This window comes from Labrus mixtus, chromosome 22 (genome assembly GCF_963584025.1).
Source record: "Labrus mixtus chromosome 22, fLabMix1.1, whole genome shotgun sequence".
Taxonomy (NCBI): domain Eukaryota; kingdom Metazoa; phylum Chordata; class Actinopteri; order Labriformes; family Labridae; genus Labrus; species Labrus mixtus.
In genome coordinates this window covers 16,564,814-16,588,888 of record NC_083633.1, presented here as the reverse complement: position 1 = coordinate 16,588,888, position 24,075 = coordinate 16,564,814, and the positions used below count along the sequence as shown (strand labels likewise).

General features: G+C 40.4%; 1 protein-coding gene across 1 annotated transcript in view; it reads right to left on the bottom strand.

Annotated features, from left to right (window-relative positions):
- The window catches only part of acss3 (acyl-CoA synthetase short chain family member 3), a 42,642-nt gene extending 24,047 nt beyond the window's left edge, over nucleotides 1-18,595 (bottom strand). Inside the window, exons 1-8 of the mRNA XM_061030286.1 lie at nucleotides 18,126-18,595; nucleotides 15,614-15,758; nucleotides 14,707-14,895; nucleotides 13,535-13,669; nucleotides 10,250-10,390; nucleotides 9,478-9,558; nucleotides 9,037-9,132; nucleotides 6,902-7,053 (exon numbers count right to left, since the gene is read on the bottom strand). Of these exons, the coding sequence (XP_060886269.1) occupies nucleotides 6,902-7,053; nucleotides 9,037-9,132; nucleotides 9,478-9,558; nucleotides 10,250-10,390; nucleotides 13,535-13,669; nucleotides 14,707-14,895; nucleotides 15,614-15,758; nucleotides 18,126-18,454 (1,268 nt within the window). The 5' untranslated portion in view covers nucleotides 18,455-18,595. The remainder of the gene's footprint in view (nucleotides 1-6,901; nucleotides 7,054-9,036; nucleotides 9,133-9,477; nucleotides 9,559-10,249; nucleotides 10,391-13,534; nucleotides 13,670-14,706; nucleotides 14,896-15,613; nucleotides 15,759-18,125) is intronic.
- Nucleotides 18,596-24,075: the final 5,480 nt, after the last annotated feature.

Genomic DNA, 24,075 nt, shown 5'->3' with positions numbered 1-24,075 from the left:
AGAGGTCTGTGAGTCCAGGCCACAGAGCAGCCACAGCTGATAGTCCTATCGCTACATGTTCCCCACAAATGACTGCTGGTCATCACTCGTGAGCCTCGACTCTCCACCGTGGCGAAATGACCTTCCAACTCCAATCAAACTTGAAGTCTCATTCTGTCTTCTGTAACAGGGAGAAGAATTTTTATCATGTCACTCTCTCTCTCTCTCTCTCTCCACTGAATCGCATCTTTTCTTTCTCCTGCTTCTTTCCTCTCTGGGTAATATTTCATTCTCTTTTTCAAGCACTGCTCTCTAACTCGATTGTTCTTTGGGTTAGGAAATATAATCCAGTGTAGGTTTGTCTGGTTTTCTGCAACATAGTGATTGCTTAACATGGGCTAGACCGCCAAACAAAATCAAATCATCTAAGTAAGTAGAGAATAATTTAATACAGTCTGCCGTTGTTTTTCACTATAAGGAGTGTCCAAGCTAACCTAAAGTAGACTATTCAAATCATCAGTCTGGATCCAGAATGGACTTGTTTTTTCATATTAAGCGCAACAATTTCACACAAAGAAATTCAGGAGCGGCAGCTTAACGCTATTTTTCCCGGATCCAAATATTGATATTTCAATTTTCAAAAAGCTATGACACACACAGATTTCATCGTTTCATCTCCTCATGACTCCTAAGGGTGGCACTCCCTGACATGACAGTAGGATAATGTGGGGCAGCTAGGTAACATGACGTTAAGAGATTAAGCATGATGTGAGGAGGAACGGACTCCAAATTGTTGAATACGTGTTTTTAATCCAGCGTATGACCTTTGCAGGAACATTTTGTATTCTTCAGTTAATCAGATATTATGGTGCATCATTAACGTCTTACAATAAATGAATGATGGCAGAATCGTTGTATCATGATATTATCGTTATCCTGGTCCCGTATCATTCTGGTACACGGGGGCGTCATGCAAGCCATCATAGAAGAAAAGTTGGGTCAAGGGGACCTGAAAGAATTATGCTATTTTCTGCATTTTGAAACATTTATAATCAAAGGCGAAATGGGTATTATTTCTCCATCAGACTGAAAGTCAACCTCAGTTGAATCATGCAAAATTCCTCACATCCGAATTGCTTAGTTTTTCATAGCTTTTTTTTTTAAATCAGATCGCTCACATACTTGAAATATTATCCATCAATACTAAAAAAGTCATGTCGGATAATTCAAAAACTTGTTTGAATGGGCATGATGCCTCTGATGGATCATGAGCATCGTACAGCTCTGAAAAAGACACAAACGCAATATCTAATAGCGAAAACATGTAGATTTACATAAAAGCAGAATAATGTGGCACTGAACCTAAATAGAAGAAATACTTGAAGCCTTGTATTGACGGCCAAATTGAAAAATTCCACTCAGGTACGGCCATGACTTTCCCATCCTTCAGTCGGCTCAATTTAAAGAAATTACTCCTTTGACATGCCGGGAAATGTTTTAGCATCACGTTCCTGCAGACAAGCTTTGAATCTGATAAAATCTTTTTGTTTTTTTACATTCACTGAGCCTTTTGAAAAAGGAAGCTATCAGCACTACTTTGATTGCAATACATCTCCACCCTTGAATTTGTGTAGATCAAGGTTATTGAACTCATTATGGAGGATTTAAGGATAAAAAGCTTTGGATAAATGCTGTATGCTTGGCTGTATCAAATATGAAAGAAGTACATCAGGCGCCATAATGAAGCCTTCGGGATTAACAATGTACCATCATTCAGCTGTCAGATTGATTGTGCCCTGCAGGAACGGCGCTAAATAACATGCAGAATGAATGACTGATTTACTGGCTACTCAGGCACTGACCTTATGTTCCCGTTTAACCACTCAACACTTCCGCTACAGTGCTGCTAGTCGCCCAAAGACAGTTCACATTCACTGCGGTTTGCTGAGTTTTCTAAAAAGTTCAATGAAAGTTCAAGACGGGAGGATTCACGTAGACGCTGTGACCACAAAGAGACGGGTGGAGGGGGGGGGGGGGGGTTTGGCTGCAGCCCAAACTCAAGGACTGAGGAGGGAGGGATTAAGAAAAAGAGTGTAAACAAGTTTTATTCTGAGGAAAAAAAAGATCCCGTTGGTCCATGAACTACTCATCTGTTCCTCTTTTTATTATACGTTTATGTTTGATTTTGTTGCTGTAAAGCACTTTGTGACCTTTGACCCTGAAAAGGGGCTATATAAATAACATTCACTCTCATCTGTTCCGTGATAAACTTCTTCACAGGTGTATGAACAATGAGGACAAACATAGACCTCTGGAATCGTTTTTTTAAACGTGAGGCACAATCAGAGAACATGTCCTCTGAACTTTACTGACGCAATGCTTTGAAAAGCTCTGAGAGAAAAGTCGGCAAAGAATCCGTCAGATGTTAGCCAGTAACAGCTTTACTTTACGGTTTGTACAGATAAGGGCCACACTAATCTCTACAGTGAGACCTTGGAGGATGCCAATAAATCAGGAAACATCATATATCTTACAGGTTATCCATGTGATGGCCTTTTGTTACATTTGTTTCACTCTCAACAAATTGCTAGTCTGTGTAAAGCGTATTCTGGGAGGTCGGTGTGCAAAGTTAAAGTGAGAAGCCAAGGAAAATAAAGCTGGAGATGATGGTGGCAGTGATATATTCCATACAGACTGACCATTTATTCCAAGAAACTGCTCTGTGAAGCTCAGACGACTTAATGCGCCGAATGACCTTCTGTTTGTGTGAATCTGTTTTAAGACCCAAACAAAGGCTCATTCTTCAACTGTCCAGACAGTTGCCTTTCCAGATACGTCTGAAAACCAAAAACCCGGTCATGTGCGGGCTCAGAGAATCAACTGAAGGTGCACACGGCTCAGTTAATTACACCGGTTCAGAGTTTGGATTCATTTTACCGTTTACTCCACTTCTACCAGTGCCATCTTTGATGACCTGTTAGCTAGGTCACGCTCAGCTTGCCACCAGGGTTTTTACTGGTGTTCTGTTTCTGCAGCGGAGCACCTGTCCATCTGTTACTGGTGACTAGCAGTTCTCGCAAATGTTGCTGGTTCACTACAGCAGTGTGAACACAAAATAAACAGATATTTGCTTTCATATAACTGCAGTAAACATTTTTTTTTTTTTAAATACGTCATGATGCAGATTTGTTAAAAGTAGAACATTCAGAATCTGTTTGGTCTGCCTGCGAGACCAGAGATGCGAACAAATGTTAAAATGCTGTTTGGTTTCTTTTACTGGAGTTTGGATGGAAGATCTCTAAAGGAAACTCGAGACTTCAGGGAAAAGTCAAAGCTCATAGGTTGCATGTAATTTCTTGCTTGAGTTGAAAACATCTCCCATTGACACATGGTCCAGCATGAATAAATAATAATAACATCATTTATCTAGCACCTTCTAAAAACACGGGTTTATAAAGAGCTTTAACATACAGCAGAAGCATAAAAATAAGAGACCAAGAACATAGCAAAAGAAACCAAACAGAGAGGAGCAAACACAGTAGAACACAAACAGCAAGAATATAGAAAATGCAAAATAACCAGAACAACAAAAAACAACACAACAGCAACAAGACCAGAAACAGCAAGATACCCAACAAACATATTTAACTGAAAAACACAAGACCCTAAATAAGACCCATCATAAGAAGCCAGGCAGCACAAGAAGCCAACAACATGAGCTGAGACCAAGAGGACCAGAGAGAGGAACTACAAGAGCTACAAGCCAATAAAAAACAGAAAACAGCAATTAAAAGGAAAAAGCAATAAGAGAAGAAGTGAGAGCAATAGAGACACGTAAATAAATGATCATGATAATAGTAATAATAATCATGTAGATAAAGTCAGTGAGATAAAAAAAATGACTTAATTGGAACTTGAATGAAAATGAATAAGAGCCATAAGAGAGTAACTTCAGATGAATAAAGAAACAAACAACAAAAGGGAATAAGAGCTGTAATAGTAACAGAAGGACATTTAGGATAAAGTTTTAAAATAGTAGGAGATGAAATGTATCGATATGTATTTAATCTTTGCAATGATGTTGAAAGAAAATCTTCTGCATAAAATGTGTTTTACCTTTCTCAACCTCACACCATTCCCTCCAACTATTTCTTTTTAACACAACGACATGCACACACCCCGACACATTCATAGACGTTTATTCATACACCTCTCCTCTCATTTTAAAGGCAATGCAATATTTTTTTTAAAGGAAATGCACGCACTACATTGGACAGGCAGACTGCCCTGATATTTACTCTGGAGTTGATTATGAGGAAAACAAAAAAGCTGCAAACATCAGCACCTTGAACGGTTCCAGCTTTTACTGTGCACCAAAAAAAAGGCACTTTCAACTGGAGTCATGCACTCTGTCACTTGTTTATGGGGGGGGGGGGGTATCTCAGCATTGACTTAGTCCTCCATCCTTTCAAAAACACTCCTGACAGAGCGTCTGCCCTCTTTGTCATGCTACATTTATGCAGAGCGCTGCGGCCATCACAGCGTCTGACAGGCCCGCCGCCAGACTCTCAATGCAGTAGTTTTCATATCCAGCCTGACAAGTAATATGGCCAGAGCACATTGATAAAGGTCCATGGCTATTACAGCCCAGCCAGTTAAAGTCTCACAGTGTCAATAAACTGCAGATGGTGCATTTGAGGCCTCTGTAGCATGAAATTATGTTCGATAATAAAGCTAACGGAGTTTTCTGAAAGGTTTTTACTACTACCATCAACACACTTTTAATTAAAACCAACGATGTTTGTATTGACATAACCATCCATGAGTTTGAAGAACTGGCTAAATGCATGGTGTAGATACTCTATAATGTATTTTTTTTTTTTTTACAGAAGCCTGGTGACTCAAATGTAATCAAGAGTTCAAATAAACCAAAAAAAACTACCTAAAAGCTGCTGTGAGGAACTTTTGGTTTGCAATGATTTTTGCGCCCCCTGTGGGCAAACGTACATCTTATCTGGAGCTGTTAGGGGTTCGATGCCTTGCTAAAGGCACATAGGAAGTACTAGGGAAGTGGCCTGGCACCTCTCCAGCAACCGGACGAACTTCCATATTTTAGGTCCGCACCGGGACTTGTCTTCATCCACTTTCAATTCCTGCCACTAAAGGTTTTCAAAACCTGGTTATGCCGCCTTTGACTCGACCTTGCAACTGACTTATCTTGCAGCTTGTAAATGAATCCACATGTGAACATTAGACGTTGAAAGTGAAAGATTCCTGGTTCTATTCAAGTCAAAGCTATTTCGCTAGCTGTAAATAAAAACAAGTGAGGGGGTACGACCAGACATTAAAACCACCCTCTGCTAAAATGAATCCACGCTTCATTGCTTCCTTTGTATTGCTTCCACTGTGTCATGTTGAAATGCAGCAATCGTTCACCAACCTGCCTCCTCCTCCTCCTTCCAAGGGGAAAAGACGCATTAAGAACAAGAACGCTCGCACAGAAAGCAGCATGTCACTTAAATGACTGATTGTGTCGGGGGTCAAGACTTAAGAGGAGAAATTGCTGCCTTTATTCCACTCCAACATATTGAACCAAACACACACAGCAGCATTTTAAAAAGGGCGCTATGCATTCAGCGCCGCTAACCACCAAAGATCGGGCAGATTCCGCACACGGCGCCAGAGTGTCTGAATGATTCACAGGGGCCAAAGATCATCCTCGCCGAGAATTGCTTTATGATTGTGTGCTTAGAGACATTTTCAGACTGCAGAAGAGAATGAAAGCAGTGAATTGACATCACAACCTCTGAGGTCTCGCTGCTCTGCACCAAATAATTAATAACCGTGATAATCTCAGCAGGTATTTGACTCTCCGGGCCAAAGGGAGACCATAAGAAATGTTTTGGTTTTTCTTAACTCTGAGCTATAGGGACGACCTTTACCTGGAAGGTGAGACTGCAGCAGGACAACAAGGTCATGTGGTATGATTTCATACAGGTGGGCTAACAGTGACCTGCTGGTGTTTGTTATAAATCCTGATTAACAGCCATGCAGGTCGAGCGGAGGGTGCAGACAGAGAGCAGTGGAGGTGACGGAGGGCTGAGCATCAACAGATGGTCTGAGACTAAAGTGAGGCTGGACAGGCTGGACAGGAAGCTTTCAGTTATGATGTGCTTTAACAAATCACTCCTCAGGATTTAAAGGCAAACAAACAAACAAACTGCATTGAAGGGCTTGAACCATAAACTATAAAAAAAAAAAAAAACATGGACAAAATGCAAGTGACACCTGCCAGAGAATTGTAGAATAGTCATCTGTCAGAGCAGAAGCATGCATCAGCCTAATGGCCTGCAGATTAAAAAAAAAAAATCATCTTAGTGATATGACTCACAAAATGCCAGATTTGATGCATTAAAAAAAGATTACGCCATCTTTCAAGAAAACTTGCACAAAGTTAAGCTGAAACATAATCTTCTTGTCATCCATCTTTGTTACTGAACTTCTTCTTTATCATTCGACATTTTCAATCTGAATTAGGGATAAAGTTCAGTATTATTTTGAGGGCAACAAATCATGAAGAATGTACACAATTAAGGGAAACGTTGAAGAAGGGGCCACCGAGTTTGCATAGCTCATATTTCTGAAGTTGTGTTGCAGACTGCAATCACCTAAAAGCTGACCATCTTAATGAGTGAATGCTGTAGCTGATAAATGTTTTATGTTTTTTGATTTTAAAGATTCATCACCAGACGTCCATTACCAAAATTGTTTCCATTAACTTATCTGTCAGTGAAGGGGTCATTTAAGGACTGCTCAACGTAATACAACATAGAGGTATTCATGCTTGCCTCTTGTGTAAAAGACGTGTCAAAAACAGTTTCCTAGACCTGTTTTCAACTATTTGTTGTGCAACATAGTGTACCTGGAGAGGGGGTATTTTTTCCCGATGGCAGCATGGGGGTCCTGCTGGCGGATGGCTCGGATGGCAGTGGGTGCTGTAAACATGGAGGAGGCTCCGTTCTCAGACATGACACGGAAGAAGGCCCCAGCGTCCGGGGTCCCAACAGGCTTACCCTGAAAACGAGCAACAGCTGGTTAGTAAAAAAAAAAAAAAAAAAAAAAAGCGTGTAGCACGGGTGAAAACATATAAATCATAAGAGTGACTGTCAACCAAGCAAATAGCTTCACAGCAATAATTCAACATTGTTCCACAGTACATATTTACTGTTCACTAGAAGGCATTAATATTCATGGAGCAGCTGTTTGGAGGCACACTGGAAGGCTGCCTCCAAGACGGATGGGGGGGCCGAGAAATCCTCGGATTAGTAAACACAGTTGCACTATAAGGAGGAGTGTTTGTCTAGAAGAAAACAGATCTAGACGGAAGAATGCCTGCAGGCGTTTGCGTCCAACAGCGATTCCAAATCGTGTTTCTGGGATTCAACGAGACCGTCCCAACAGTGAGCAGACAACTGCAGATGAATGAATAATGGTTAACATCAGCGGTGAGTCCTGGCTGTCAGTTTTGCTCCGAGTAAATATTTGTGCTTTCGAATTGACCAAAAGAGAGACACAAGAAAGGTTGGCAGCATCGTGCCTGAAGACAGACGGGCTGCTTGAACTAGAGTCGCCTGAGACATGCAATGTGTGTGTGTGTGTGTGTGGAGCCAAAAGGAAGGCAGAATAATTTATTTCATCAGAAATCAGCGGGCTAATGTAATGTGCGGCACTTCACGGGAGGAAAATACTGTAACACACACGAGGTAAGATGAGCAGTGATTCTCTGTTGACGCTCCACTAGCCAATAGGGTTGTCACAATACCAGATGTTTAAACTTCGACATGATTCCAATAAAAATCAAACAATATTGATACCTGTTTGAATATCACCCATCAGGTATAATAATAAAAAAAAAAACTTTGTGTGATCATTACATTTGGCAGCATAAAGAGAGACAGTGTGTGGGAGTCTCTCATCGTATTTCAGTTTTACCCCCCTCCGACGAACCTAGGATAGGATAGGATAGGATAGGATAGGATAATACTTTATTGATCCCCAGAGGGGAAATTCGGGTGTTACAGCAGCACAGACAAGAAGCTCGAAAATACAAAATACACATTAAGCAGAATAAATAAAAATAAAATAAAAATAAAAATAAAAATAAGAATAAAATATAAAAAAAACCAAAAAAAAAAAACAAGTGGTATATACAAGTACAAAATGAATGAATGAATGAATGAATGAATGAATGAAGTTAGCAGGGGGGAATTGAGAATTGAGACAGTATTTAGAGAATGACAAGATAAAGTGACTGTGATTATGATTAAACCTGTCACACATTCAGGTGTGCAGAGATTTTTTTTTCTCATCGTATTATTTAAACATGATAACGCAAACAATCCCCTCAATGCCAGATCACTGCCGCCTCCTGACACCTTCATGTTTCATGTTTTGACCACATTTTAGCGTTACGATTAGCATTCAAGTTGATGACGCAAAAAACGCAGAAATGAATGTTGAGATGAATGTCAGCGTTAAGTCTGGTGGTTTATGTTTTTTCTGATAGGATTTAAGGAGGCCTTGTCCCGGCAGCAGAAGCCAGGCGCTCAAAGTAGACGGAGCTCACCTCAGCCTTCAGCGAGGTGATCAGAATCAGAATCAGAATCGGATTTCATTGCCAAGTACATATACATATACATACGTATACATACACATACAAGGAATCTGTCTTGGTGTATTGGTGCTAAACAATTAACAAGGAGTTAATGGGGCACTACTACCACCCGACGTCCCTGACGCCAAGCCACCAGCATTGGACTGTGTCGTCCCCACAACCACCGCCGTCCTCATTCATGGACGGCCTGCTCTGGACCTCGACAGGAGAAATCCTTCCTGCATCTTATCCCATCTCCCCTTATCCTAATTTTCTTAACTCTGAGTAGGGTCTTTTAGCTGCTCTTTTATAAAGCGCCTCGAGATATAATTATTGATTGATTGCATCAACAACATGATGCAAAAGTGATTCAGGGTTTAAAGATGTCTACCTAGTTGACGTACCTCATAGAGGATGGTGCTGTTGCCGTGGAGCAGAGGACCGTAGCAGATGTAGGAATGGCCGACGACCCAGCCGAGGTCTGACGCAGCCCACCACACCTGCAACAGGTTCAAAAAGACACTCACTGAAGGCAAACACAGTGCACTGAAGGTTGAGAAAACTCTTATCAACACTGTCTTTACATTCAACTGAAGGCACTCTAAATGTTAATCCAGAAGCTTATGTTGTAAAAAAAAAAAAAAAAAAGATGAATGTGAATAAAGAAAAGAAAAACATACTACTTCAAAAAAAAACCCTACGACTGCTCAGTTACCATGAATATTATATGGTGCTCAGATCGTCTTTTTCGAGTACAGAACAATCTGTCTCTCTGCGCTCTCTGTATGCTCTTTGTTCTAAAGCGCGGCTCTGACTGAGAAGAAGACGCCGCTTTATTGCCTTACATCTCCAGGACTGAGTCCATAAATATTTGACATGGTCCATTTCAGCATCACAGCGTAGCCCGCAGTGTCTCGCACGACGCCCTGGGGGACGAGATAAGGAGAGAAAACATCAAGACAGGTGACAGGTACGGCCAGGGGGTTTAATATCGGTCTCAAACACAGTCACTCTGGAGCGGGGGGGGGGGGGAGGAGAGGGAGTTTGAAATGTTTACATATGATTGCTTCTGAAAAGTGGTGTCAAGTTCCTGCTTCTTTTCTTCAGCGCTGTTGTAAAGAAATGTTAAAGCAAAGTGTCCTTGAGTCCTCTTGTCTGCAATCACAGAGTTAAGGTCTCAGCACATCAATAACTTCAAATGACACGGTAACTCACAAAGAGAAAAGTAGGCAATAACCGCTCTATTAAGCTCAGCAAGCAGCCAGAAGGTTGATGTTTTTTATACTTCGTTGGCCAAAGACAAAATGATGCTTTTTGAAAATACTGGATTTATTATTTTTTTTTCCAACATTTGATGGCTGCCTACAGGCAACTCTTCCTGCATGAGCCACCGCTCCAGCTGTTGAAGTGCTCAGTCTTATTTATGTCACAGCGATGATGTTCAGACTTTGGCCCGGTTTGTTTTGCACAGAGACGGGTCACACGGGAGCTGTGACTGAAGGCGCTTAGACAAACAGGGCTGACGGTAAATCCTATAACTCCCCTTAGTGTGTGTTTACATGACGTACATATCTTTGAGTCGGGGCATTGACGATCGCAATCCTGTCGTGTCGGTACCTTTGGTGTTCCTGTTGTGCCAGATGTGTAGAGGACGTAGAGAGGGTGGTTGGAGGGAACGGGGACACAGTCGTGAGGCTGAGCTGTGGCCATTTCTTCATCCCAGTCCAGGCTCAAATCTGGACTCAACGATACTCTCTCCTAAAAGACAAAGAAACAATCGTATTCTTAGCGCAATAAAACAGCTATAAAAAGGGAATTGTTTGATTGTTTCAATTCCTAGTAGAAGAAAAAGTCCAACATCAGACACATCTGCTGCAGCTTGAGCCGTAACTGTAACTTCTAAAGATAAACAGAAGACGCTGGTGGTGCTCTGGCCTCTTTCTTCTGTGCTTATTTAATGTACTGCTTTACCAGCAAAAACATTTCCTAATAGGGGGTTGACGGGGGAGAGTAAACACAATCTCAAAAGTCTACTTTAAAAAAAAAAGTAGGTGTTGTTATTCTGAAAGCCTCAGCCTTGGATTAATTCTACAATTCACTTAGCAGACGCTTTTATCCAAAGTGACGTACATCAGAGAGTAAGTACAACACAAGCAAGGATCTAGAAAAAAAGGGAACAATGTCAGTAAGAGCAAACGATCAGCTTTGAGTCTGATTGGACACACAGGTGCTGACAGGAAGTGACCAGAGGCAAAGCACAACATTGAGGGCAGTTCTTGAGAGCTCTAATCAGTATAGAAACCATCTTATAAGTCGTCGTTATCAAACAAAAACCATCATCATCATCAATGATATGGAGACCATCATCATTAAGTTAGTAGGTATTCATGAAAGAGCTGGGTCTTTAGCTTTTCCTTAAAGGTGCAGAGGGACTCTGCAGATGGAATGGAGTTTGGAAGTTCATTCCACCACCGGGGGGCGACAGAGGAGAAGAGTCCAGTCAGCGTCTTAGGACCCTGTTGTCAAGGTTGGATCAGACGCCTTTCATTGGCGTAGCATAGTAATTGGATAATTCATGCGAAAGACTTTGGTATCGCATATTTGCAGTCTTTGAAAAGTTTTTGTTTGCAACTATGTCACTGACAGTATATAGATGTATGCATTGTGTGTCTGAATCCAAATGTCAATATGGAAGGGGTAAAAAAAAAAAAAGCTTATTTGACTTAGTTATATAATGCTGCTTAAGGAGAAATAGTTCCTCTGTCTTTCCAGTTTCTTGTTCTCTGGTCTGAGATCAACAGCCCTCACATCTCCCTCTTTCGTAACTTCTCTGAATCTCTTTGATACTGTATTTACCATTGAGGTATAATTCAACTCAGGCTGAAGAAAAAGTCGGGGGTTACTTCTTTCTTTGGTACTCAACAAGACGGAGACATCATTCACTGTCGCACAGATTCTTCTCCAGGCAGAGGACAGACAGCTGATGTAAACTCCAGCTTTTTTTTTTTATTCAGAACCAAGCCGGAGAAAACTGCGGCTGATTGAACGAGCCTTTCATGTGAGAAGCCCATGTTCACAGAGTCACAGCCCCCTTTTGCTTACTCAATGCAGCAAATTGATCAGGCAGCCGCCACCAGCTTCAAAGTGGTGCTTCACATGATTTTAAGTGGGACGGGTTTGCAGCGAAATTTCCTGTGAAAACTATTTCCCTGATAGCCCACCGAGTATCTCGCTAAATTGGCGATCTCTTCAGTCTGTGATTCGGGCAGATAACACTAGAGCACCCAAACCAGATGAAATAGATTGCTTTATGTTAATTTAAGAAGACGCCTGAGTCAGATAGAGGCACATGGTGTAACTGAACAATCTCAAACTGAGATACAGACTCCCAGAAAATGACTTCAGAAGAAGCTGAACCGAGAGTCATTTCTCTTTCCCTGGCTTCACACTCTGTGCTTTTCTTTCATGTCTCTGTTAAGGTGAAGCTTTCTGTCGGCACGTCATGCATGTTTTTGTGCCGTCCACACAGCTAAGCCAGCTTACACACTGGAGCACGATGCTTTTCAATCCGTCACCTATTTTAAAACTACACGTGCATTATTGTATTCTTTCATCTGCTGTTGGGATTTGTGCTTTCCAGCTTACTTCTCCTTGCACATTTTGCCAGATTTCGCCAACAGAGCGTTGTAGCTGATCGAGTTGAAACAAATTAAATGATCTTATTGGTCCAATTCTCTCAACCTGAGCCTTTGGGAGAGTCAACAGCAGCTGTACTCTAACTTCACAGGTTTACACATGGCTGGCATATTTCAGATACATTAACATACTGTCAAATAAGCAGCAGGTTCACATTTACATACATTTACATTATAAAGACTTTTAATCCATGCTGCTGCATAAAAAAAAGTAAGACAGTGATTCCAAAACCGGATGGGGGGGTGGCCCCTCTGGGGGGACGCAACAAAGGCTTACAGTGGTCAACTTTATGTCATATCTCGCCCTCAGCTTCACCCTTTATGGCGGCTAATGGAGAGAGACTGCAATGTGTGCTGTGGCTCAAAGTATGAGCTCCTCACAGCAGGAAGCCTAACAAGTTAAAGACCTCACAACCCACACAGACAAAGAGAAGCCTGTTTGATTGAAGGGTTTCACTTAAGCTGCATCTGTGCCATCAAATTCTTAACTGGCCTCTTATACAGTAGCTTACAGAGTTGCGCTGGGTAAGGTTTCACACTACAGCTGAGAGCCCTGCCTCCACTCCTTTTGCCGCATCCTACCTATGTGAAGGTGCAATTCACCTGAACTATTCGGACTGAGCTGCAGGAGTGAACACAAACAAGACACTCAGACTTTCCCTTGAATTTTTCCCTGCCAGCCCCACGGTGAATTCCTCTCTAAAAGTGGCCTGTTGTATTTTTTCTTTCACTTCTCACACTAAAGTTGAAATTCGGTATTTTTCTGCAGACCATGTTTCAAATAAATTCTTAAGACAGAGGGATATGTTCCTAAAAGACCTTCATGATAGTATGTTTTAGTGTATGTGGATGCATTTTCCATCTACCAAAGGGGGGCCCTGCAGAAAAAGTTGAAGAACCACTGAAGCAAAGGACAACCAGATAATGGCCTCTTCTCCTTACAGCGGTGAGAACACCAAAGTACCAAATACACGAGGACAAATCTAAGAGCTTCTATCCTCAGGGTTTAAGGGGTTTTTTTGGTTTTCCAAAATGAGGACGCTACCTAAGACTGTCTTCTTATTTCTATTATTTTCCTCTTTTACACTTATTTTTCAAAACTTCAGAAGTAGAAGAAGAAGAAAAAAAACACTTCACTGTTTATCAAAGCCCCCAAATTACACTGCACCAGAAATAATTTGGCTTGGTGATGCATTGTGCTTCTTACCATGTTAGGCCTGTTGTAGATGAGGACTTTGGAGGGCCTGTGAGAGCTCATCTCCAACGCCTTCTCCACCAGAGGGAGGTACTCCACTTTTCTGCCTGGCTCGATGCCAAACGAGGCAGTAACCATCAGCTTGGGCTGAGAAACAAAGAGACTGAGTGAGAAGTCGGTTGTTTAAGAAAAACACCATGATCCTATCGCTGAGCTGGAAACACCATCGGGGCTTGACTTGACATCTTTTTCTGCTTTTCTAAGAGGTTAGAAACGTGTTGAGCCAAATACAGGTAACATAAGCAGTTTTCAGAATTCATGAGTATTTTCAGTAACTCTTGAGATTGAAAAAAGTTAATACACACACAGTTTGTCCTACATAAAAGAAGATTGTCCTGAAAAGCTACAGTACAGCACAAATTCCCCTGGTGGTTGTTGTGAGGTACTGCAACTTCTACAGGATCGCTCAAGAAGAAAATAATCATTTCCTTTCATCTGCTTTACTGCCAGATTACAAAGGGAAAAATCTATTTCTATGATTTCTAAGAGAATACTTGTTCTTAGAGTATTAACAATTCATCTGCTCTCCTCAAATGAACCTCAACAGTAAGAGTATTAACTCTTGATTGAAGCAGTTCCCGGAAGATGAATAACAAAGCCTTTCTTTGAAATTAATTCTGCATAAACACATTAAATAACAGGAATCATATCTCGAGGAACACTTCCTGTCAAAATATCACATTTGTGTTCTCAACTCTTCCTTTAGCCCTGTTGTCAAATGTTTGTGCAGATGGTAATCACATCATATGTGAGGGCTTGCAGGAGGAAAAGGTGTGCCTTCCACTCTGAAGGATTTATTTGAAGCTTAACGAAACAAAGACGCCTCAGGCCCCTCTGGCTTGCAGTGCTTTGCATATAATTCAGAATGAATGGTGCACATTACTAACGCAACATGAAAATTAGGAATGCAAAATTATTAATGCGCACTCACATTGTTGCTCAGCTTTGTTTCAGTACTTGAAAAGAACAAAAAGTCATTGCATCAGCATATCCTTAGGTAGCCAGGGTGCTGAAGAGTGACTCTGATTTAATTAAGATCATGTTGTCACGCTGTCACGCCTCAAGAAGAGATAAATTTCAACCACCAGGTGAGTAACAAGACTTTTGTTTTTTTCTTTTCTTACCTTGGCATGATTGATGCGAACAGAGAGCTCTTTGGAAGCGAAGCCGCCAAAGATGAGGCTGTGTGGGGCACCGATCCGTGCGCAGGCGAGCATGGTGAACATTGCCTGCGGCACCATGGGCATGTAGATGACAACCAGATCTCCTTTCTGCACGCCATTCTTCACCAAGACTCCTGCTAACCTGGACACCTGGATCAAGAAACAGGGGGGAGGACGCAGAGTACTTAAAGACAACATTCTGGCATCAAGGTTCACTTACTCTTTCGAATATCTGCACAAATCCACTTCAACTGTCCATGATTACGATAACAAACATGTCGTGATTAATTAATGTTGCTAAAAGGCACATTGTGCATTTCTTTATGTGAAATGTTTCTTGATTATTTATGTTATTATGTTTCTACAAATCCATTACTGGCTACATAAATAGAGAATTATCAGACAATTAAATGAGCTCTTTTTATTTTTGGAAACCATATTTAATTACTTTTTCCCTTTGAGGAAAATAAACAAATTAAGACGTAGCTAAGTGTTCGTTCAATTGGAACACATTCTGATAACAGCGCTTGCTTTGGAGGCTGGTTCAAACTCAAACATCTGTCCAAATGTCAATCAAGTTAATTACTTCTTTTTCTATCTGTTTTAGTTGTTGTGCTGCCCTTTATAATAATTGTGGCTCACGCTGCCCTTGCAGAGACAAAAACTTGGCCAATTGTCTTAGCAGAAGGGTGGAACATTTATTCATCGTCATGGCAACACTGACTATTTCTTTTTTCAGTGCACAAAATTCCAGCTGCAGGTTTCTGGTCTAACAGGCGATGTTTTACCACAAATTCTGGGAGTAAAGATCGAGGTTAAGATCCAGGGCTGCTCAGATCTGTGACTTTGGCATTTGATAAAAAATCACCTGGTCCTGTAGTTCTCTGAAAGTGATGATCTGCTTAGTTCCAGTCACTGGGCTCTCATAAATGATTGCAGGTTGCTCTCCACGACCGCTCTCTACATGACGATCCACAGCATTGTAGCACATGTTCAACTTCCCTCCAACAAACCTGAAAGAGAAGCACAAACAACAATCAATCAACAAAAGAACAAAACCGTTTAAAGATTAATAATAGTTTTTAACATAAGTACTGGAAAATTATTATTTAAGTAAGACATACAGTTGCTTAGTGGTTCTCAAGTGGTGGGTCAGAACCCAAAAGTGGGTCACTGAGCCGTTTTCAGTGTGTTACATGTGTGTCCATGGAAAAAACGACTTTGTCAGAAGAGCTTTTAAACATGTTAGTTTTGTTCTCTTTGTTTTGTCACATGTTTTGTACCATCTAAAGTACAAAAACTTAAATTAAATGTTTTTAAATCCATTAAATTAATCTAATTGGTTAAAAAATATTTTAAAAAAATGCAATTTACAAGAAAGAGTTGGTAGTGTGTCCTGATGCTATACCATGAGAACCACTGCTTAAGATTATATACTTCTGCCTTTTTTATTTCTTATTGATAAACATGTTGTGAAGTGTCTATTCTTGGCTAGTAATGAGAACATGGAACACTACCTGAAGAATTGAACTCAAAGAAAAAAACATATGCATTAATGTGTGCCTGCAGCACACAGTAAATCACTGTAGTTGATAAAGCGACAGTTTCAAAGCTGTGCATATGGATGAAGAGCAGCGCGCAGATTGAGCAGATGGTGTCTGGGAAACTGCTGTTTTGGAAGGCAGACAGAGAGGAACACGCTGGCTGTGTACCTTCATTTGAACAGTATGAGATTTAAGCAGCTCCTGCAACCTTGAGAAAAAAAAAACACCCACAGAAATCTTTTCCTTTTCATTACATTCTCCTTGCAGGACCATCATGTAGGCTGCCATGCATTTTAATAATGTATGCTTTTAAAAAACATTAGTCAAAATAGATTAGATCCAAAGATAAAACACAAGTTACCCCCCTGACTAACCAAATAAACTACATGTACAGATAATAAAGACAATTTATCAGTATTTCCAGTGACATTTAGTAGAATTTAAGATACGGTTTAGTTATAATAAATCCAGTGTGTGCCTTTCTTACTAAACATGACTTCTTTGCCTTTAGCCTGTGTTTGCTTATTAGCTAGCATTAGTTGATAAGCTAGCAACATTTCTCAGAAAGATTAATACAAGACAACATTTTAAAAAGCATCATTGTTGAAGTGAAATAAACTTCTAATTTAATCCATCATAAACTTCTGCACCTCGTCTTTAGCTAGCAAAACTTTCATTCAACTCTCTACATTAAACAAAGATGGCAACCGGAAGTGACTAACTAAGAATATACATATTGTTTCCTTTTATTTAGATTATGTACAATTTTCTTTTTCTGCTTTGAAAATGATTTCTAACTATTTTCAATTAATAAGCGTATGTTTTGCCATTATTTTGTTATCATTTGATTTTGTCGGCACTACCTGGAGCTTTCATAAACGGCACCTGGTGTCTGTGTCTGAACTTTCACGTTTATTTACCTTCGGAACTCGGAAATCTAAAATTCCGAGTTCCGAGGTTAAAGCCATACTGTCATACTTATCTAACTCTGTAACTCCACTTATCATCTCTATTATCCTGTTTTGTCTTTTAATCAAACCCATATTCACTTAATACGTGTAATACACTTAATTATGTTTCTTATTACTGAGCAACCTGACCAAAGAATTTCCCTTAGGGATTATTAAAGTGCTGTCATCTCATCTTATCCTAATTTCCTTTTCCCATTAAAAACATTGACTCTTATCTTTCATCGAAAATATTAATAACTGATTCATTAGAACTCTAGCCTATGTCAAAGAAATCTACAAATAAGTCATATTTTTTAAAAGAAGAGACTACTGGAGACCAGAAAAGTCAGAAGACATTTTATTGATTATGTAATCTTCATAACTATCTGGATCTTACTACCATAATTGTTTTTGTTTTTTAAATCTATTTTTTAGTATCTATCTATTTTTTTTGTACATTCTTAATTTTTCTTTTTTTTATTTAAATTGTACTGTGTTCACTTTTTGTTTGCAATCTTTGTTCTTTGCTGCTGTAACAATGTTACCCCATTGTGGGATAAATAAAGGATTATCTTATCTTATCTTAATGTCCAGTACTACTTTAATTAGTCTACCAGGCTAAGTTGTAAGCAATTTAGGGTCATACATTAAATCCGAAAATAATCGTTCATTTATTTCCCTTAAGTTCGAAACCTTTTCAGGGATATCAAAGTAAACAGAACTTTGAGAATATTGGCTATGACTTGGAGATAGGTGGCAGTCAAGCGCAAGTTGTGTCGCCTCCCATGTTTCTCATGTTTTTCCACTCTTCACAGTCCCACTTGTCACATGAAAGTGTCGCACAGAAATCCTTCTTGCTGTGTTTGCTTGTCACACAGATACCTACCAGTTTGGAAACACTGGGTCCTCAACGTGCAAAGTTTTACTCCACGGTTCAAACCAGTTAATATCCTGTCCCATCTGACTCCAGAAAGTCTCGGGATTGTCCCTCGCTGACGCAAAGGCTCGACTGTACGCGGAATCTGATGCATAGTTTCTGCAACACCGCAAGGCGTAATACTTCTTTAAATCTGCAGATGCATGGGATCCTGCTGCTGCTCTAATGCCTTGTTGTTGTGCAGCTGAAAAAGTCCACAGTTTCCTCCCGAGTGTCCTTTTGCGCAGCAGGGAGTCGCAGTGACTCAGGCGCAATATGTGTTTTATTTGGAAGTGCATTGCTGCCGTTGTTGTTTTAAAAGCAGAAACTTTCACACGATGCTACTTCTTCCGGTGTTTCCCTGCAGGTGAGGCACCCGAGATCATATTACTCAACTCTGAGCCGACGTCATCAGTAGTGGGGCCACTTAAAGGGAGACTTCAACAGAAAATCCTTACAATCCACTCAAGGAATGCGAACTATGAACTGGATGTACTTGACGCAGGAGGAGCTGTGAGGCACAATCTGAACTGTTGCACAACTCCACAAAACTTTAATGCAAAACAAAAGAAAAACACTGCAAACCAGCCAAAAGTAGGCTTTTTTTTATACTAATAGAGTGTTCATTCATGTAATCTGTTTGAATACAAATCACAGTGAACCAGCCTGCAGTGTTTGTCTTATAAAGCTGTGGCTCAACTTTTGAACTTTTGGTGGTCTGCTTGAATAAAATCCTGTTTTTAGCAACAAATTCCCTGGAGACATTAACTGGGAATTTAACTTGTAAGGAAAACAACTCATAAAACTGCCAAAAGCACCTTAGCCTACTAATTTTTAAATATGTGACACACTTGACATTTGAGAACTTTTAAATAAAAATCTGTTTTCAGCCGCTAATCATTCATTTGGGCATAATTTGGGAATCTTGCCTCCAGCAAGTGTTTTATTATTCAAACAAGAAGAAGTCATCAACATTTCCTTCTGAGATTCTCCAAGCTTCTTTTCATCACAAATCTTTGTTTACTGGCGGCTACATTAAATTTTCAGGCTCCTCAGGGTGGCATCAATAACCCCCTCTCCTGCTAGGAATGCAAATGCCTTTGCTTTAACCGTTGAGGGAATGCATTTAGAAAAGCCTGTTTGAGGATATTTACAATCATCATTATGTATGCTGCATGGAGCCAAATTAAAATCTCAAAAATGTGTCTTCTGAAGCTGAGTCACTTGTTCTGGTCTGATCATGACAGCAGCAGCTTGTGCAGTCGCCACACTGAGCAGCGAAAAGCTCCATGTGCTCTCAGATGGGGTTATGTCGTACATCTCTTTTGTCACCAGAAAATACCCATAATCCCCCAAACCCCCCTTTGAAGTGACCCCTGCACACTGGTGCCCCTGGTTAAGTAACTCATCCATCTGATATTTCAGCTTCATCTGTTTCTATTTATACACACAGAGCCGTGCTTTCCATTAGAGAGCTCCTCAGGCACTTTCCAGGAAACCCTTTGTGTTCCCTCGCAACTACCGAGTACATCATATGTCACACCAAATGTGTGGGAATAAATTAATTGGACACCCAATTATAACCCTTTAGAGTGGTTTGTTGTCAAATGATTCAAAATAATTGTTTGTTCAGAAGAAGTGAACAAACGTCTCTTTTCATTTAACCAGAATATTTAGATCAGCTTCTCTGGCTCTCATTTGGCTCTCTCATTTCATAAGTCAGTTGAATTTATTCAGATTTTTGACCTCAGGTAAGTGCGCTAACCATCCATCTTTGCCTCTTTTTCCATTTTGGGGTTGCAGGGGGCTGGAGATCCCAGCTGTCATTGGGCTGGAGGCAGGGTACAACCCTGGACTGTTCTGACATTTAGAAACAGACAAGCAGCCGCACTCACATTCACACCTACGGTCGAATTTGGAGTCAACAATTAACCTGCATGTATTTGGACTTTGGGAGGGGAATACCCGGTCGAGAACCCACACATGCACGAGGAGAACATGTTAACTCCACACAGAGAGGCTCCTGTCAGATATAAATATCACCAAGCTAAAATGTATATATATATAAAATAGATGAAACATTATTCAACGTATAATATTTTAGTTCACTTCAATACTGTTTTTGTATACTATCATGCTTTATATGTATTTGTTTTCATCTACTAACAAGAACAACAACACAAATGAAAACCCTTTTTGTGTTTATTCCAAATCCATCAAAGCAGTGTTATCCTTTCCGCCTTCTGTGCTTGCTTTTTATCGATCCATATTTCATCACATCTCAACAGATACAAGATAAGATCTGTATTCATGTATTACTTAGGGTGTGTTTTTTTGACAGGGGAAAGAAAGTCTCCTCTCTCCTCTCATGCAGTAATTTGTCTGGCCAAAAGGTCTCACTAAATCCCTGCACCCCCCCGAACGCTCCGTTAAACTATTTTTTTTAATAACAGTGCAGATGCTATTGGCAGAATTTGTATCATTCCTACACTCTCTCTCTCTCTCTCTCTGGCACCGGGCGTGCACAGAAAGAGAGCACTGACTAATGGCTGCATGCAAAGGCCAATCAGACCCCAGAACCGGAGTCCAAACTGGCTCATTAAGGCCCCTCGGTCTTGCCCCTCTCCTCTGATTGGATGTGATGAGTGCAAGTCTTTTGAAGCAGAAACGAGTCGGTTGCCCTTCAGAAACAGTTAGAGGCAAATTACCAGAGTTTATCTACAGATGATTCAATTTTATGAAATTTTCTTTCCTCCTTCAGCATGTCTGAGTATGGATTCAAATGAGTTGGATGATAATGATTGCTATTTAACATTCGGGATTGGATTAAGACACAACATTTGCCTGAAAGACTTGTGAAACAAATTCAGGCTAAAGTATTCACAGTTTAGAATAATGAGTTGTTCGTAGACATTTGCTTCAACAATGCACTAGACTCAGGGTGCTGGTGGTGCAGTGGTTAGTGTGCACGCCTCATGTACAGAGGCTGAAATCCTCCATGCAGGCGGCCTAGGTTCAAATCCAACATGTGGCTCCTTTCCCACATGTCCTTCCCCACTCTGTCTCTCTCTCTCCCTGAATTCCGACTCCACTGTCCTATCTCTCCAATAAAGACACAAAAAGCTCAAAAATACATCTGAAAAAAAACAATGCACTAGAATCAAATACAAAATCCTAATATATTGGTGATGTATGTGGAAATAAAAGCCATTATAGAAAGATGGATAGATAGATCTTTATTGTCATTGCATGCTATACAACAAAACTCTGTTAGAGCAGTCCAGTAGCAGCATATAAAATATAAAATATGCACACATACACAAGCCAAGAACATCTCACCCATACAGATGATTCCATTATTTTATATATTAAAGAAGGACTTTTATTATAAGATATGTGTAAGTGAGACTGTTGCTTCATAAAAATAGATGTCTTGGATTTTTTTTTTTTTTTTTTTACTGTCAGTCAATGATTAAATGAAATGCCAAACAGCAGAGGGGCACCAATAACTCTTCCAATGTTATGCTGGGTAATAATGCAACAAGACAGTCGATAAACCCACATTTGCTCGGTTCTCGAATAAAATGAGATCAAATCAAATCAGGAGCGGTTAGATGCAACAAGGTCAACTAATATTTCCATTAGACAAGTGAATCGTTGATGGAAAACAGCAGAGCAGGTTCTGCTTTTTTGAATCTTAAAGTGCCCTTGATCAAGACATGATGCTGAAGTTGCCCTAGGTAAATCAAATCAAAGTCAGTGAACATGGCAGACGGCCTTTTGGGAATAAGAGAACATATTTGTGGATCTGCTTCTCCTAGTTTTTCTGTACAACTTTCCTTGTAAAAAAAGTCTCTCAGTTTTCCTCCCACATGTTTACAGGATGATCTGATTTCATAATCTGTCAGCAGCTGCCTGATGGAGCTCAGTGATGAATAATCAAGAAGCTGTAGAGAGGCAGCCTTTCACATCATGAAAAAAAAACAAAAACATATATCTTTGAGATTTCCACCAGTAACAAGTACTTTTTCATCCATTTCCTCCCAGTGCTGATTTAGCTAACTGATGATGTCATAGTGCAGAATAACAACAGAGTAATGACAGCACCCCACTGAGTCAATCAGAGGTATTGTAGATCGTATTGAAGACTTGAAAATGCAGTCAACAGTGACTCCATTTATAACCGAACCCCACAAATGAATATTCCAGCACATAATTCACAAAAGCAACTATTGTGTTGTGTCGGCTTCCAACAGGTTAAGGTAACTGTTCCTTGCAGTTTCCAACCAATTCTAAGCTATAGACTAATTCTCAAGAAATAGAATTTTTATTTCTTCTACATTTTTTCCTATGACAACTAAACCTCTTGAATTTATTTTTGCACAAGCACTTGGTTGGTTTCCTTCAAACGTTTTGATCGTTAACCCAAAAGGCAAACACACTTCAGTCCATTGGTCTATATTTGCTCTGACTACACGGCCTCTTGCATCTCCTTCTGTGCGACTGGAGACCTTTCAGAAATCAATTCCCTTGCAGTTAAAGGGCTTTAAGAGCCCTGCGGTGTAATCCCACCTCTTAAAAAAAAAATGAAAAAAAAGAAGCAGAACTGTATTCCAGCCCATATGGATGGGAGCCTGTAATCTCTCCGTGCCCTCTTTTCCATGCGCTCTCTAAGCCCCTCGCTCTCTCTCTATCCCATGCACTTCCCTACCCACCACTTACCACCAGTTCACATCTGCATGCATCTGGCTGGGACTGTGGGTGGCATGAACTCAGCAGCACATATGGACTAAATGGTTAGATTAAGCAACACTTTCAGAATGATGAAATTGAATCTAAGTGCAGTGTAAAAGCAACATTGATTTTACATTTTAGAATTTACTTCCTGTACTTACTCAAGAAACAGGAAATGTTACATTAAGAGGGGTTAGGAGGGAGGTTATTGCTTCTGAATTTGGTTAAGTTTTTTTTATTTCATCGCAATGTAAATCATATTCAAATGATTTAACTGTCTATATGATACTGCTGGTTTTGCTTTGAGAGATGTACAAATGGATGCCTAAATATTCGTCACAGTCTCAGGTGTACATTCTCGTTTACAGCTCGCATTTGCATTGGTGAAGATGTGACTTTTCTTGGCGCTCCGGTTTCTCTTGGGCCCTACTTCTGTCAAGCGTTATGACTCACTATGTGTGACGTATGCTCGAGCAGCAGCAGGCATCATTAGGCAGCAGATCTACAGTAAACGAAGAGAGTCAGTGCCTTAGCATTGGTTGTGTGGTCGCACATAAACATGGGGATTAATCCTTAAGCCCTTCAACAAAGGTTTACTACCATCATTCAGTCCTTATCGGGCTCCGTGCAGCACGTGGAGCCAGGAGAGGATGTAGCAGGCGGCATGGCTCAGCGCTTCACAATAAAACTTTAATAGCAAGGGGTTGCAATTAAGTGATCTCTGAGGTGCAATGGATGAACGGATCGCATGGCGGAGTGTTTACACAAGCAGGAAAAGAAATACACATGGTTCAGTTATTCAGCATGCAAACAGAGGCCACTGCTGACTTCTGGGAATGCTGAAGCAACATGTAGGAATAATTAACTCTGGGATATTTCTGTTTCCTACAGTAAGACACTTAAACCCCTAACCCAACAGAAATTATAATGTTTACATGTTTTTGTAAACAAATTTGGTGGTGGTGGTGGGGGGGGGGGGGTAAACTCATCAGTTTTGACTATAACAAAAAAGTTGGGGTGTGACCACTCTGATTGACAGATTGGCTGATTGCCTTATGCTGCATTCAGGTGCCGCTCGGGTGGTCCGAGTTTCCGAGTTGGGAAGTCGTTCTTCTGTCTTCAGTGTGTTTCATTGTGATTTCAGTTCAGAAAGTCGGAAAGTTGTAAAAACAGCACAAAAAAACAA